At 43.6% G+C, this 17,493-nt stretch overlaps 1 protein-coding gene across 1 annotated transcript in view; it reads right to left on the bottom strand.

The window, feature by feature from the left end:
* UBE3B (ubiquitin protein ligase E3B) overlaps positions 1–17,493 on the bottom strand; it is a 73,774-nt gene that overhangs the window by 24,518 nt on the left and 31,763 nt on the right. The window contains exons 12-19 of the mRNA XM_082273726.1: positions 16,641–16,818; positions 16,123–16,292; positions 7,512–7,679; positions 6,945–7,116; positions 6,610–6,728; positions 6,383–6,497; positions 3,871–3,970; positions 3,176–3,295 (exon numbers count right to left, since the gene is read on the bottom strand). Of these exons, the coding sequence (XP_082129852.1) occupies positions 3,176–3,295; positions 3,871–3,970; positions 6,383–6,497; positions 6,610–6,728; positions 6,945–7,116; positions 7,512–7,679; positions 16,123–16,292; positions 16,641–16,818 (1,142 nt within the window). The remainder of the gene's footprint in view (positions 1–3,175; positions 3,296–3,870; positions 3,971–6,382; positions 6,498–6,609; positions 6,729–6,944; positions 7,117–7,511; positions 7,680–16,122; positions 16,293–16,640; positions 16,819–17,493) is intronic.

Below are 17,493 nucleotides of genomic sequence, written 5' to 3'. Positions count from 1 at the left end.
TTACCCTTGGGGAAATGGGGCAAGAGAGTGCTCTTACCTCCGGTGATCCCCTTAATCAACACATCCAAGGACTCCCCAAAAAGGCGAGACCCATCATAAGGCAGATTGGCTAAGGTCTTACGTGAAGACTGGTCCACCGACCAACATTTCAACCAAACCAGGCGGCGAGACAACACCGCCACGCTGTGCACACGTGCAGCCAACGGAACTAGGTCCAAGTCCGCATCACACAGATACATGACACCCTGGTGGATTTGATCCACCATATCCAGGGTCGCCGGCGAGGCCGAATGGGCCACTAGGACGCGCCTAAGCATCTGCGTCCAACTTGCGATCGCCTGGGCCGCCATGAGAGAAGCAAACAGAGCCTTAAGCATAGAACCCGTAACAGAATAAGTATGACGGGCAAGAGACTCCAATCTCCTATCCGTGGCATCACGGAACACAGGGGAATCCTCTGCAGGAATCGCAGTGGATTTGTTTAAAACCGCAATTGCGTGATCCACTGGGGGAGGCACACACCACCTTTCATCAGTGGAAGGCGAGAAAGGATAACGCAGCTTGAACCTACTTGGTACAGCAAAAGGTTTGCGCAGATTGCGCCATTGTTCCTTAACAGCGCGCTGAAAATCATCATTGCAGGGAAAAACCTGCGGCGTCCTGCGTCTTCTCTGCGTCCCATAAGCCGCCAAGGCAGCGGGGGGACACACTTCATCCTGCAAACGCAGCGTTTGCTTTATGGAAGCAATCAATTCATCCATGATTGCAAGCTCTTCAGGCGAGCCAGGGGGAGAATTATCAACCCCTTCAACTTCAGCCTCCACCTCGGACCCCACTAGATCCAGGGAGGAGCGGGACCCCGATAAGGAGGCCCCCGCCATAACAGCCCCATCACCTTCACCCTCAGAATCAGAGGAAAGAGCAACTCTGGGTCTTTTAGTAGATTGAGCAGCCACCAGCATCTGCACCTGAGCAGCAAGGCCAGGCACAATAGTGGCTAAATCCCCCCCTGGGGGGGAAACAGCGGTCCCCTGGCTTTCCACCAAGGCGGTAGGAAATTTGCCCTCCTGAGAATCCATTGCCCCTATAACAAATGCCGGATAATAAAGGGTTAACTGCCCCTTTAACACGCGCGGCGAGCGCAGCCCACCGCACCACACACAAGCACAATGAGACCCCCACAGGGACAATAAAACTGACACAGGCAATGGATAGGAAGGATAAAACCTGAGGAGACCCTCGCCGCTGCTGCTGCCTCGATCGGTGTTCCTGGAGAAGAGGAAGTGATGCTGCCAGGGCGCTCCATGAAAGCCTATGGGAGGCTACAAGAAAATGGCCGCCATGCATGTAGAACATGCGGCCGGAGCGAGTGTAGGCAAAATGGCGCCGTTTGGCGCCGAAACCGCCGCTCCACAGTACAGTAATGCACACATGTCTGTATAAAAAAACATGTCAGATCGCCGCAGCGATCGCTGTATAATGCCCAAACATGCCACAAAACATGCCCCACAGCACACAGCTTCTCACACTGACAAGGCTGACACACACAGTGTCACACAGCTCCCCCCCCCCCCCCCTGCAGCCCACAGCATGCAGCCGAGAGATAGGGAGACAAACAGTGTGAATAGAGGCAGGTTACACAGTCCCAGACTGACAACCCCCCCAGACAGACAGGTCCCCACATAAATACACTTACCTCACAATGGCGTGGGGGACCCGCACAGGCGAACAAGCCGCTGCACATGAGGCAGGGAGAGTCGCATACAAGACGCACAGAATGGGGGTTAAGAAACCGCACAGCGTCCAGTGAGGTAGCCACCTCACCAATCATCCCTGCACCGAACAGGGATGGGTCGTTCACTGTGCCAGGAGCGTTACCTGGCTGAACGCTCGATGGCAGGCTGGGAAGCCACTGACCCACGACCTGCGACCAGGGGGATCAGCCCGAGACCCAGCCCGCATGATCCTCTTCATCCGAAGAACTAACTAAAGCTGACAAAAAGAACAGCTAAGTAAAGGTAGAGAGAAAACTCAAACAAAAAATCAAAAAAGAAGAAAGAGTCTGGGGCACAAAGCCCCAGCACAGAGAGAGCCAGCCACTCCTGACAAGCTAGACATTAAAACTGAGATATGGTTGCAGGAAGTAGGAGGGTATTGACTGAGGGGACCACCCCTTGAGGGTGGGATATGTTAAAAGCTTTAATGTTAACATATTCTGTTTCCTAGCTACTCCTTCGGAGCAAAGTCTAATACCCCATATGTGACGAATATGAAGAGGCGGCGACTGTCGGAGGACGTAAGAGAAATTATTTTTAAAAAATTTCTTAATGTGATGAATCCCATATAAAATGGTACCGTGAAAGTCCCCCATCTCCCTTATCCTCATTCTCCCATTCTCCCATCAGCCCCTTTTCCCTAAATTCCCCTATGTGCCTGGTGATGCCATTGGTCATTAGGATGCTGGCGGCTAGATGGTTGTAATGGTGCACAATGAAAACCTGTGGTTTTGTGTAACAAAGGGCAGCTTTATCCAGACGCCAGCTTGTATACAATTTGTGGGCAATTTGCCAAGGCACCCCTAAAGAAACCTCAAGGCATCTCAAGGCATCTGGTTGAAAAAGGCTGTTCTAGACAATTGTCAGGTCAGCAGTCTTCTCCATGATTGTGTAACCTACAGAACCAGACCATTTAAAGGCTCAGGAAACCTTTACAGGTGTTTTGAGTTAATTAGCTGATTAGAGTGTGACAATATTGAACCTTTTCACAATATTCTAATTTTCTGAGATACTGAATTTTGGTTTTTCACCAGCTGTAAGCCATAATCATCAAAATTGAAAGAAAGAAATGCTTGAAATATATCACTCTGTGTGTAATGAATCTTTATAATATAGGAATTTCAGTTTTAGAATTGAATTACCATACTGAAATAAATTAACTTTTTGATGATGTTCTAATTTTTTGAGATGCACCTGTATTTCTTTCTGTCACTTAACAGGCGAGTAAGAAAATAATATAAGAACTGTATACCTAAATACTATCATTACATTTGTTAACAGCAGTTATCTTAATACAATATTTTTGTGGCAGTGGTCCTAGAGTAGATTGATCACATGATATTGTTACTGACAAATAAAGGTGAATAAACACTGGTTTGTTTATCTGAATTTGAACCGACCTCCAACATACGTGACCTTCTTATAGTGATGTGAGTAACATGTGGAGAGGCTGTGGTCGTTTCCACCAAACCCAGTTTCTCCTTTTCCTTAGTTACTATATTTCTGAACAAAAGCACTCTCTGCAAGAAAGAAACAGTCATTTGTAAGACCAGAAGGCATCATTAAACCGGTCTTAAAGGTATATTTGTTTTAATGAAAATAATAAACATGCTATAATTACTTGCTCTGTGCAATGGTATTGCACAGAGCAGCCATAAACCTCTTCCTCTGGTGTCCCCCGCCAGCAATCTCAGCTCCTCTCCTTCTGTCTGCCCCCATAGCAAACTCTTGCTATAGTGGCAGACGTGCAGGCTCAATCCCAAGCCAGGCTGTGTGCGTACATTGACACACAGTATGGCTCGGCCCCACCCCTTGCTCTCTACTCACAGGAATTAACTGACAGCAGCAGGAGCCAATGACTCCCTCTATTCCCAGTCGAGCTTGGCGAAAGCGGGAAGAGAGAAGACTGGCAGACAAGCACAGCGCTGGGTCGATACAGGACTTCGAAAGGTATTTTGGGGTGGGGGGAGGGTTGGAGGGCACAGCAAGATAGCAGGTGGCAAAATGCAGGGAATGTATTAAGGTAAAAAATGTTTTACCTTTAGGATAGCTGTGTCTAATTCCAAGCAGTGTGGATGCAGACAATGAAACTTACATTTTTGTGTGGGATAACATGGGGGATGTATTGAAGCAAGAGCTGTGCTCTCTTTCTCTCTTTGTCCAGTTCTTGGAAAAGCACACCAGGTTTCAGATCCCTGGAGAAGTAAAATTATATCAATTAGAAACCGACTACAATAGCAAACCATGTGCACAAAATTACTGCAGATTTTCAAGAAACACCTGGGCTGACTTCTGTACTCTTCAAATAGCTAAAATCATATTTCAGTGCAGTAGGTGAACATGTGTCTTAATCCTAAATCGGTTGCTGAATTTTAACAGTGTTTTTAATTTGAACCCTTTCGCTGCCATGCCCTGTGCTCCACTTTTAAAATTAGCTGGCCAGGCCATTTTTGCAATTTTTCCATTGCTTTTTTTTTTCCCCCCTTAGAGCTATCAGGGTTTGTTAAAGACCCCCCAAACCATATATTTTCTGAAAGCCAGTTGAATACAAAAAAAAGGTGCTACTGATTTTTAGGGCACAACGATATTTGCGCAAATGTTTATCAAAACAAAGTTTTCGCTAAAAATACACTAAAATCATTGTTAGCAGGTAAAAACACAGCCCATTTTACAAAATTCCTACTAAATATAAATGCTAACCTGTATTGAGCTAATAAATAACCACTATTTGTAAATCTTAGATTGTGCCTTTTTGCGAAATGGTGAAAATCAAACAAACATACGCAAAAATGTAAATATCTAAATTTCTCAAAAAATGTTGGTTTTCATTGTTCTCTTACAGCTTTCAGAGTTTGGTAAAGACCCCCCAAACCATATATTTTCTGAAAGCATAGGACAGGTAGAATAAAAGGAAGGTGCTACTGATTTTTAAGGCCCCATGATATTTGCGCAAATATTTACCAAAGCAATATTTTCGCTAAAAATACACTAAAATCATTATTAGCAGATACAAACACAGCAAATTTTACAAAATCCCTGCAAAATTCCTACTAAATATAAAACCTTAACCTGTATTGAGTTAATAAATAACAAATATTTGTGAATTTTAAATTGCACCATTTTGCGAAGTGGTGAAAGCTGAACGTACACAAAACTATAAATAACCAAATTTCAGCTCACAAAACTATACATTTTCTGAAAGCAAAGGGCCAGAAGAATAATTGGAAAGTGCTACTGTTATTTAAGGCCCCGCGATTTTTGCGCAAATGTTTACCAAAACAATATTTTCGCTAAAAATGCACTAAGATCATTATTAGCAGATACAAACACAGCACATTTTACAAAATTCCTGCTAAGTTCCTTCTAAATATAAAAGCTAAACTTGTATTGAGTTAATAACAAATATTTGTAAATTTTACATTGCGCCTTTTTGAGAAATAGTGCAAATCGGACATAAAAATTTCTCTAAAAAATTTGGAGGTTTTCCTTTTTCACTTACAGTTTTCAGAGTTTGTAAAAGACCCCCCAAACCATATATTTTCTGAAAGCACACGGCCAGTAGAATAAACAGAAGGTTCTACTGATTTTTAAGGCGCAAAGGTTTATTAAACCAATATTTTCGCTAAAAATACACTAAATCATTAATTGGATGGATTCATACATGGCAAAAATGTACAAAATTCCTGTTAAATTCCTAATAAGTATAAAAGTTTAACCTATATTGAGTTAATAAATGACAAATATTTGTATTTTTTAAATTGCACCTTTTTGAGAAATAGTGAAAACTGAAGGTACGCAAACTGTATATAAAAACAATTTATTTCAGAGGTTACCATTTTTCACTTACAGCTTTCAGAATTTGAAAAGACCCCTCAAACCATACATTTTCTGAAAGCAAATGACCTGTAGAATAAAAAACGTGCTACTGATTTTTTTTGGGGGGGGGGGGTGATCAGACAGGCAGGGGGGACATATTGTGATCCCCTCCAATCCCCAGCAGCATCTGCAGCCGGCAGGAATGGCAGAGGAGGGATTCCGGCTTCTAAAGGTAGCTGCAGGGGATCAGGTTTGCCAATCAGGTGGGGGGAGGGGGAATCAGTGCTTGGGGTGAAGAAGGGGGATAAGGGGCTTAGGAAAGAAGAGTAGATTTATGTGACAGGGAGCAGGCGGGTGGTGAAGAGGCTGGGGACAGGGAAGCAGCAGCATGAGGGGGGGGGGGGGGGTCATCACATTTTAGGTTCATAACTGATCAGCTGCAGGCAGTGCTGTAGGTCCATATGCCGTACGAACCTAGCAGTAAAAGTTATGAAAAAATATGAGTTTGTCATTTGTTCGTCCTTCCTATAAATGTGGACTGGCTTTGAGATGATCCTCTTAAATTAATCCTTTTTTTAAGTCACTGACCTGGACCAAGTATGCAGATAAGAAAAGCTGGAGCAAAGTCAGAACTTCTTATCTGTAAGAAGCATGAGGGCCAGCATGACAACTAGGCAATTTGTATTTAAAGTATGAGAGTTTAGCTATGGCAACCTCCCTGTTTTTCTAATGACAAGTTGCCTTCATAATATTAATTCATAAACAATGCATACTATATAATCAGTGCTCACTTTCGCAGCCAGTGTTCCTCTGGAGCAAATCTTCTACGGCAATCTCTTTCATAAAGAACCATCAGCCAGCCATGCACCGAGTGAAAAAGCTCCAGGGTTTCTCCATTCGCGTTCTCTGCAAAAAATAATAATTATAAAATAATAGATAACTACTACTGCCTAAAACAAATAATTATATTGTTTAAAAAGAGCACATGAACATTTTTTTCTGCATTTAACAGTCTTACCAAGGATTCCGTCCCATACCATCTTGAATACGAAGGAGTTGAGAAAAGAAGAGATAGTGACAAGTTCTTCGACTTTAAAGGAGATCTGCTCTTCGTAGACCTCAATGTCATCCAAAATCCTATTACACAGAAGAGTACATTCTAAAAAGGCTGTGATTAAGTGGGCTTTGATTTTACTCTTTTCATTTTTTTTGCTGTGGCAAATTGATTTATTGTAAGCTCAATCAAGATTTTGTCTTCTTTCTTTATTAAAGAAAGAAAGAAATTTAAAATGTAATTTATTTTAATATATCCTACATTTTTGTAGACATAATGCATAAACGCGCAGTGCTTACGTAATTAAGTGCCTGGAACAATCACAGAACAGAACCAGCATAGCCAACAGTCTGCGGGACTCCTCTGTGTCATTATTTAAGCACTCGAGAAAGAGTTTCAGTCCTCCTTGTGGTCCCAACTCACAAATGAATGCCCACAGCTTTGGCAGCAGATCATCCAAATAGGTAAGACCTAGTGATAAAGTAGATCACTGGAAATGTATGCCATTCAAATTTCCAAAACACTGGCAACACTCTTTGAAGTACAGTACTTGTTTCCAAACATAACACAATTGCCTAGTTACATTGTTCTATTTTAAGATTTAAAATCTATAAAGGTCATCAAAAAGCTTCATCGTTTTGCTAGAACTCTATAAATATGTAAAAGCAATCTGTAGGAAACCTTATATATAGACCTCTAGCAAACCAATTTTTTCCAACAGCTCATGGCTAGTGGCCCTACTACCTTTATTGCAAAACACAACAGTCTAGTGATACGTGGCTACAGTTTTAAAAATATTGTAAGTCTGGTCTATAATGGTTTCTAAAGGAAAGGTTTTGTGATAACTCCAGCAAAATGGTACTAACCAGTGAGGATCTGTAGCCGGATTTGTGTGAGAGTAGTAAGTGCAGTCTGGTAAAGAACACAAATATTGCACACTTTTTGGACTTCTTGTGAATCCACTCTTTTGCCTCCAACAGGTTTCAGGATGTGGCGGACAGAGGCAGATTTCTGAAATGCCCGTTTAAATAGGTCTGCAGGAAAAGAACACACTATAGCATCACAAAGGATACTGTATTCAGTATGTTTTGCTCACTGCTTAGAAAACAAATATACACAAATGGAAAAGATAATTAGGAAATAGGATCTAACAGAAAAACATGTAAGGCGTTTAAGAATATAAACATTCAAAAGTACCAACATGAAATAGGCTAGACAAAAAATGAATATAGTAGGAGAACTTAGTACAGTAGCAGTCAGATCTACTAGCCACAATAACAATTATTTGTAACCACTGAGAAAAATATGAAAGCCAGTGAACTATTAGGCATCAGCTATAATAATTTGCAGCGTCAATCTGTTTAACAAAGCAACTGTAATAAACGTTTAAGTGTCACTAAACCCACATAATAAAAAACTATCAATAAATGCTGTATTTCATGCTGTTCCTTCTTACTCAGTCACTATGAGATTCATTTTCTGTATTCTGCAAAAAACCTGGTTGATCCTGCTGCTCTCTATCTCCATCTTCTGGTCATTTCCCCAATTCAGCTAGGGATTTTGCATCTGTGGTGGCAACTCTGCACATGCTCAGTTCAGTGAGTTTCAATGCTGAAGATATCCTCCCTATCACATCTGAGCAGTCCATGTGACCATAGAACCACACAGTGTATACACAGTGGTAAATGACAGCCCACTCCCTCCCTCCTCATCCATGTCCACTAACCAGCTAAACACAATGGGGGCAGGATATTGCATGTAGATTTATGGAGGCTTCATCTTCCTCCTATTCTAGGACACAGGCTAGAGGGGCGTGACACAGCCTGTGACTAGCAGAAATCCACCCACACCATGCTATTGCCAAAAAAATAATAAAGATTTGGTTTTAAATATATAACTGTATGACAATTTAAAACCGTTTATTGATATTATTTATTTTTACTCTGTATTCCAAAGGCCGTTTTTCATTTTTCTTTTGCACATGCTACCAGCAGCAGAGAACTAGAAGCTCCTCCTGCTTATGTTTCCTTGCAGACAAGCTGGGAAAGAGCTGGGTCATGTGACAGCTGTATATCAATTAGAAAAAAGGTATTTTGATGTTTTTTAATTAACCCGTTGCCGACCACCCGCTGTAGTTTTACTGCAGCAATGTGGCTTGGCTGTGCGGACTGACGTAACTGTACGTCGGTCGCGCGTGGGGCCTTCCCTGCGATGTTCTGTTTCGGTTCAGAAGGGGCAGTCATCAGGTCCAGGCCAATGATTTTTGGCCAGGACCTGGTGATCGGTTCTGACCAATTGCAGAACCTCCTGTGCCTGTGTAATGTAAATACAGGCACAGGAAATGATGCAATCTTCTCTCCTGGAGCCCTTTTCGGGTCCAGCGTGAGAGAAGAGAACACCAACTGTGAGTACACAAGCACTACACTGACACCAGTACACATAGGCACACATTTAACCCCCTGATCACCCCCAGTTAACCCTTTCTCTCCCTGTCAAAGTGTACACTATTTACAGTATACAGATAATTTACTGATCACTGTATTAGTGGCACTTGTGACTTCAGTTAGTGTGAGAGACAGTTAGTGGTAGTTAGAGGCAGTCCCAGATAGGTTTAGGGTACCCGCCAAATTTCCCCTAATAAAGATTTACCCCCTGATCACCCCCAGTTAACCCCTTCATTGCCCTGTCAAAGTGTCACTATTATAGTGTACAAATCTTTTTTCTGATCATTGTATTAGAGTCACAGGTGACATCATTTAGCATTAATGTTAGTTAGCGTCAATACATGATAGCATTAGATTGCCTGCCGCATATTTAGTAATACATTTTAACCCTTTGATTGCCAGTGGTACACTAAACACCTCCATTACTAGTATAGTGTCTGAACAGAATAATATATTTGATCTGATCAGAACTATACAAGTGTCCACAATAGTTTAGAACAGTGTTCCCAAAACGCAGCGTTAACAGGTTCAGCCCTGAAACCTGCCACTGCCTGCATTTAGCCCCTCCCCCAATAAGTGCAGTATCAGCAGATTACTGTCACCTATGATACACAGCCCACTAAACCGCAGCATTAGCAGAGTCAGGCCTGATCTCTGCTAGCACTAGCAGTTAAACTTTTTGGTAGCGGTTAAAACAGTCCTTGACAATCAGGTGCTTTTTTAACTGTGAGTCACACTAGGTACCTATAAATTTATTGGCCAAAATATCCAAACAGGGGTACACTAGTGAAGAGGCCTACACAATGCTGAGCATGACAGATGAGACTGCCCAGACTACATGAGAAGCAGCTGCAAGATTGTTTGGGACTTGGTGTCACCCTTATTCAGAAAGGGGTACCATTTATACGTGGACAATTATTACACTAGCGTGCCACTTTTTAGTCACCTTTTTGATTTTGGAATTGGCGCATGTGGCACCGTGCGACCTAATCACCGGGGCTTCCCCCAATGGCTTGTAGATTCCCGACTTAGACGGGGGAAGAGAGCCTGCTTGAAGTGTAATAAATTGCTTGCAGTGAAGTGGAGGGACATACAGAATGTTTTCGTTCTGTCCTTCATTCACGTAGATACGACAGTCCAAATTGCAATGGCGACAGGTGTTGTTGAGAAGCCCTTCTGTGTCCACAAATACGACCTTAACATGGGAGGGATGGACTTCAACGACCAGATAATTACGCCATACTTAATTGCCCGTAAGGCCAGACGCTGGTACAAAAAACTGTCTTTATACTTATTCCAATTGGCTCTGCTGAATGCTTATGTGCTATACAAAGATTCAGGAAGAAGTGGATCCTTCCTAAAATTCCAGGAAGAGATCATCACAGCCCTTCTGTATCCAGAAGGTTCTGTGGCCCAAATTCACAATCCAGATGAGCCGGCTGCATGAGAGGCATTTTACGGATGTCCACCCTAGTACCCCTAGCCAAAGAGCACCCTGCAAAACTTTGCGGCCAAAAGACTCATTTGCAGATGCCAACACATTCACTTTACAGAACTTTGTGAAAGTGTGCACTGAAAATCAGGTGGCCACCTTACAAACCTGCTGTAACCGAACCGCAACCCAAGCTGTGTTTGTGGGCTTCCATCGGTATACGGCTTCCTCCAGTCTTGAATATAGGTATCAGATACTCTAGCCGCCCCCCCAATACAAAACTAGACGGAACTTAGCTTGTATAGAACTGGAATATTTATTTGAACAAACTCAAACCGAATATATACAGGATGGGCATCCCCCTCCTGATCAGATTACCCCACCAGGTCAGGTGCCTGATTACATTATCCTATGCAGATGAAATTGTATACAGTAATATAATTAACCAAAACTAGTTATCTAAAGAATAACCAACACAAACAGTATTCTACTTTTCCTTGTTTCCTGGACTCTCTGAACCATTGGCAGTATGCGTCTCGGGTGACTGTGTACCGGGCGAGCAAGGCTTCTTTGACAGTGTGGTAATGATGAATCTTGTCATCGGGTATAGCTCTAAACACCTCTGCAGCTCTACCCGATAACTTTCCTGCCAAAATCGGTACCCATTCGTCTGTGGGTAGCTTATGTAGAGCACACTGTCTCTTAAAGTCTGCAAGGTATCTATCTATTTCATCCTCTGCCTCTTGAAAGTTTTTAAATGCTGTGAAGGGTACCTTTTTCCGATCCGGTGGGGTTGCTGGACTCTCAACTGCTGGGCTCCCTGAGCGTTGGATTTCCGCCAGGCGAAATTGGTACTCCCGCTTGTCCCAGGCTTCAGCATCGGCGGTGGCCAGCACTTGCATTACAATGTCGGCCGGAGGATTTGGCCCCAACAGTGCTAGATGTAACCGAACTTTTCGCATCCATTCATCTTCCTCCACATTCGTGACAACTGTTTCGAGCATAGTGGTGGTTCGGTCCATCTCTGTGAATTCTGCAATTATTTCCCGTTTGGGATGGTTGCTTGCCGTTCGGCCACGGCTCTCCAGTAAATATTTCATTGTAGATCTTTTCAGCCATTCGTATCGATTTTCCATCTGCTACTCTGCTATTATATCCAGGCCCATCCGTGAGCACAAATAGTGAGTCTGACTTCCTAAAAGACTCCATAGCTGCCAGGTACACCCTAATTTCCCGGACCACATCCAAGGCATGCAAAGCAACTTCCTTTGGATGTTTCAGCCCGGGAAACAAAGAAAGCAACACAATGTCTTCTTTAAAATGAAAATCAGTGACAACCTTTGGGAGGAACGTTCGACTGTGGCTAAGAACCACCTTATCTCTGTGAAAAAGTAAGATGAACGACAGGATAACGCTGCCAATTCTGACACCCTGCACGCAGGGGTGATAGCCACCAAAAATGCCACCGTCTGAGACAGCGTAAGCAAGGGAATCTCCTGAAGGAGGCTTCTGGAGGGCCAAAAGCACCAAATTGAGGTCCAAAGGCGGCAACGGGGACCCTACTGGAAACCCTGAAATGTCGGACACCCTGAAGAAAGGTACGCTCCAGGGAGTGTGTGGCCAAGGGTCGTTGGAAGAAGACCGCCAAAGCCCACACCTGGCCCTTGATGGTACTCAAGGCCAATTTCTGTTTAACCCCTCAATGAAGGTCAAATTCCGAGCCACCGAGAAGAAGCAAGGATGAACCTCAAGAGACTCACACCAAGCAATGTACGTCTTCCACAAAGGGGAAAACGGGGGGGGGGGGGGCGCTTTTTGCTAGCCCATCACTCGAAAACCACCTCCACCAGGGACACAAAGGACTCCAGGACTGCCGTCAGTGCATCGATCGATGGTTGGGACCTGGAGGGCCCCGCAGCCTCAAAGAGGGGGGAGATGTGCTCCAAAGACTCCATGGATTACCAGTGGGACTCCACAAAAAGTGTAAAACACTGCACAGGGACACCTCCCACTCTGCTGGCAGCACCTCCCGGTCCTCAGGCACAAGCACGAAATGATCCTCAGCAGAAAGGGAGAGAACCTCACCAGACTTACCACCCAGCAAAAAAAGGCACCTGCAGCAACCAGGATAGTCTGCACTCCACGTGCGGCTATCAGGAAGTGAAAAGATCAAGGAGTCAGCAGATCAAGGAGTCAGCACCAGGGGATGAGGAGGGGCTCCAACCACCAATGGCAAACCACAGCAAAATGGCTGCAGGACTACACAAACATGGCCGCTGTGCATTGAAACACACAGGCTACAGCAAAATGGTGGCACCACAAGGCTCCCAGGGACCAAGGAGGGATCCCTAGGCCTCAAGGACAGACCCAGGCAGGACAGGGGGCCCTGGCAGGAGCCCCTGCCAGGTACAACCCCACCCTCAGGCACAGCCGATCGTCCGGTCCCTGCCAGCACAGTGCCCTGCCCCCACCCAAGGAGGTGGACCAGACCACCCACACAACCCCAGCATAGATGGGGGGGTAGGATGGGGGGACAGATGAAAGGGGGGGTGTCTGATGGGAAGGAGGGGAACCAGGGGGTCCGACCATCACAAGGAGGGGCCCACACCCACTCAAAAACCCTCCAGGGGGAGAGGGGGGACAGCTACTCACCATACAAGGAGGGCAACGTTCCAGACAGAACCCCTCGTCATCGAAATGGGGGGCTATCGGCCAGGAGGAATGCCAGGACTCAGGTTGAGACCCGGTCGTATTGCAACCTCGCAAGGCGTTTAACTCGCAGGCAAGCCCCCATCCAGCGGGACTACGTCGCGGCCGACCTAGCGAGGAGCTACGGTCTTCACACGCTCGCTGGCCAGACTGGGGTGACCACTTGATCTATATTATCCAGCCCGTCACCCAGTCTGGCAGTTGATTGTAGATCTCACAGGAAAAAAACAGGAGAAAAGAAACGAAAACTTGCCAGAGATCTCAGCAAGGGACTAGGTCCTTACTCCTGACTTTTTTCGTTTATATCGCGAAAAATAAAAACTGCAGAGGTGATCAAATACCACCAAAAGAAAGCTCTATTTGTAGGAAAAAAAGGATATAAATTGTGTTTGGGTATAGCATTGCGCGATTACCAGTTAAAGTCACGCAGTGGCAAATTTCAAAAAATGGCGTGGTCATTAAAGGGGTAAAACCTTTTGGTCCAGAAGTGGTTAAAATAATTACAGTGTCATCATCCACATACAGAAATAAAAGGGACAATGTAAAAAAAACAGTGTGTGTTTAGTGTCACTTTAAAGGGAACTGTAATGTATTCTTATTATGTACAAATTATTACGTTTAATTCAGATGTTAACTGAATAGTATTTATATCAGGGAGTTAACATTTTTTACTGACATAGTGTTCCATATTATTACTATAGTATTTTATGTGTAAATACTCCCCATAGTAGTAATAGCTGGATCCGTGATCAGCATCACTGCTCAATGACTGCAACTCAGCTCAGCTCAGTTATCCTTATTCAGGTTACGTTCCCCCGAAGTACCTTGCCAACATACGTGTATTGTGGAGCACATAACGCATGGTAACGCACTACCTCACATTACAATACAGTGCATCTGGAAAGTATTCACAGTGCTTCACTTTTTCCCCATTATGTTATGTTACAGCCTTATTCCAAAATGGATTAAATTCATTATTTTCCTCAAAATTCTACAAACAATACACCATTATGACAACGTGAAAAAAGTTTTTTTGTTTGTTTGAGTTTTGCTCAATACTTTGTTGAAGCACCTTTGGCATCAATTACAGCCTCAAGTCTTTTTGAGTATGATGCTACAAGCTTAGCACACTTATTTTGGGCAGTTTCTCCCATTCTTCTTTGCAGAACCTCTCAAGCTCCATCAGGTTGGATGGGAAACGTCGGTGCGCAGTAATTTTCAGATCTCTTGAGAGATTTTCAATCGGGTTCAAGTCTGGGCTCTGGCAGGGCCACGCAAGGACATTCACAGAATTATCTTATAGCCACTCCTTTGTTATCTTGGCTCTGTGCTTAGGGTCGCTGTCCTGTTGGAAGATGAACCTTCGCTTAGTCTGAGGTCCAGAGCGCTCTGAAGCAGGTTTTCATCAAGGATATCTCTGTACATTGCTGCTTTCATCTTTCCCTCGATCCTGAATAGTCTCCCAGTTCCTGCCACTAAATATCATCCCCACAGCATGATGCTCTAACCACCATGCTTCACTGTAGGGATGGTATTGGCCAGGTGATGAGCAGTGCCTGGTTTCCTGCAGATATGATGGTTGCCATTCAGGACAAAGAGTTCAATCTTTGTTTCATCAGACCAGAGAATTTTGTTTCTCATGGTCCGAGAGTCCTTCAGATGTCTCTTGGCAAACTCCAGGCAGGCTGTCATGAGCCTTTTACTGAGGAGTGGTTTCTGTCTGGCCACTCTACCATACAGGTCTGATTGGTGGAGTGCTTCACAGAAGGTTGTTATTCTGGAAGGTTTTTCTCTCCCCACAAGGTATTGCTATAGCTCTGTCAGAGTGACCATCGGGTTCTTGGTCACCTCCCTGACTAAGGCCTTTCTCCCCGATCACTCAGTTTGGCCGGGCGGCCCACTCTAGGAAGAGTCCTGGTGGTTCCAAAATTCTTTCATTTACGAATGAAGGAGGCCACTGTGCTCATGGGGATCTTCAATGCTGCAGAAAATTTTCTGTACCTCTCCCCAGATCTGTGCTTCAATACAATACTGTCTTGGAGGTCTACAGACAATTCCTTGGACTTCATGGCTTGGTTTATGCTCTAACATGCACTGTTAACTATGGGACCTTATATAGACAGGTATGTGCCTTACCAAATCATGTCCAATTAACTGAATTTACCACAGGTGAACTCCAATCAAGTTGTAGAAACATCTCAAGGATGATCAGTGGAAACAGGATGCACCTGAACTCAGTTTTGAGTGTCATGGCAAAGGCTGTGAATTCTTAAGTAAATGTGATTTTTTTCGTTTTTATTTTTAATACATTTGCAAAGGTTTCAAACAAACCTCTTTCACGTTTTCATTCTGGGGTATTGTTTGTAGAATTTTGAGGAAAATAATGAATTTAATCAATTTTGGAATAAGGCTGTAACATAACAAAATGTGGAAAACGTGAAGTGCTGTGAATACTTTCTGGATACACTGTAAATAGTACATGCAGGTTTGTGGTGCACCTTGGAGCGCACACACCACAACTGTGTGAACCCAGCTTAAGAGGTTGATGTACTAAAACTGGGGAGTGCAAAATCTGATGCAGCTCTGCGTAGAAACCAATCAACTTCCATTTTTTTTTGACCAAAGCTTAATTGAACAAGCTGAAGTTAGAAGCTGATTTGCTATCATGTACAGCTGCACCAGATTTTGCACTCTCCAGTTTTAGTAAACCAACCCCTAAAAGTCTATTCTTTTCAGTCAGCCTTTTTTCCCATACACTGAAGCAGGTCATTATGCAGTGCTAATCAGCAGGAAGGAAAGCCTACATATTTAATAAGCAAATCTGAGTGCCCCCATTTACATATAAATTAATAAAGTAAAAGCTAGAACCTCTTCCTTTAACAGTAAACATACTTTTCATGGGCAGATTGTTCTGCGGGGATGAGCTTGGAGTGGCCACAATAGACACATCCTGATTTTCAGCAAGCTTCTTGCTAAGAACTTCCCGAAACAAGATGCGGATCATATGGACACCCCACAAGTGCTGAAGCTGCTTGGTAAGTAAAGGCATTGACTCATTGAGACTGGAAAAAGAATGCAGGAAAAAACTTGAGTATCATTAGACAATTAAAAGTCACTGATTTTAACAGGAAAACACGGAATTGAATTTTATAAGAAAAGAAAGAAACAAAAAGACTGAACTGATGCAGAATAAAAGACCGGAGGGGGAGAAAAAGTCAAAGTCACAGAGGTATGAATGGAAGGGTGGCAAAAAGGTAAATAGTGGTAAATGGGATGGGAGAATAAGGAACTAAAAGTAGAAGAAAGTCAGTAAGAAAAAAAAGGACAACCTCCAAAATACACATCTTTCTATATTTTTTAAAATCGCTATTATTTTATTATAGCTTGAAACTTTTTATAAAATAACATACCCATAATCAACAGTCTGAGAGAACCAGCCGAGCACAGGGTGCCAGTGGGTGAGATTAGATTTCTTCTGTGATACATACTGTTGACAATATGATAACATCTGAGTAAGGACACTGACAAAGTGACCAGTTTCCTCTTCCAGCACCTTCTCAGTAAGGTGTCCAAGATGAATGAGGTTACCTATAAAAATTAGAGGCGTTACCGATCTGAATAAGATGGGAAAGAGAAAAAAATAAAAGGAAAAAGGCAGGACAATTTTAGTCAAACTTTGCCATGCCTACCTGTTTGATAGCCAATAAGGTAAAAAAATAACGGTTACTTAAGGGTAGATTTAGATGTGCACCTAAATCTCCTTTCCTCTGAAGCACGATCCCCATTGGGGAAGCGCCCCGACCTCCCTAAATGTCACTTGCAGGATAGAAGGCAAACAGTTGTGGGTAATATTTATTGCTTTTGCTGCCACTGTTATAAGGCTTAGGTCAGTATTACTATGGGGTTTTACACACATTAATAGCTACTGTACATAGTGTGTACTTTTTCAGCAGATAGGTTATTTCCAGGGACCCCCGAAACATGCTTTTCTCCCCAGCGTGACCCCCCCCCCAGGCTCTGCTATCCCACCTGCGCTCTTAGGGTCAGCATGGCGTGTGTCACTGAGTAAAAGGGCATGAGAGAGACCAGAGAACATCTAGATAGAATAAGCCCAGACGCAACCTGTATTACGTTACTTCTGGGTTTAACACTGTCATTCCCCAGGCACTGTGGTCAAGGAAGCAGCTAATAGCACAAAATCTCTGGGTAGGAGAGACACCAGGGGTCTGAGAACCTGTCACAACAAAATGCTATCACATAGGG

Source organism: Pelophylax lessonae (assembly GCF_965119305.1).
Source record: "Pelophylax lessonae genome assembly, chromosome: 1".
In the NCBI taxonomy this organism is placed as follows: domain Eukaryota; kingdom Metazoa; phylum Chordata; class Amphibia; order Anura; family Ranidae; genus Pelophylax; species Pelophylax lessonae.
Note: the sequence above shows the minus strand (reverse complement) of the source record. Positions and strands in the feature narration are given on the sequence as shown.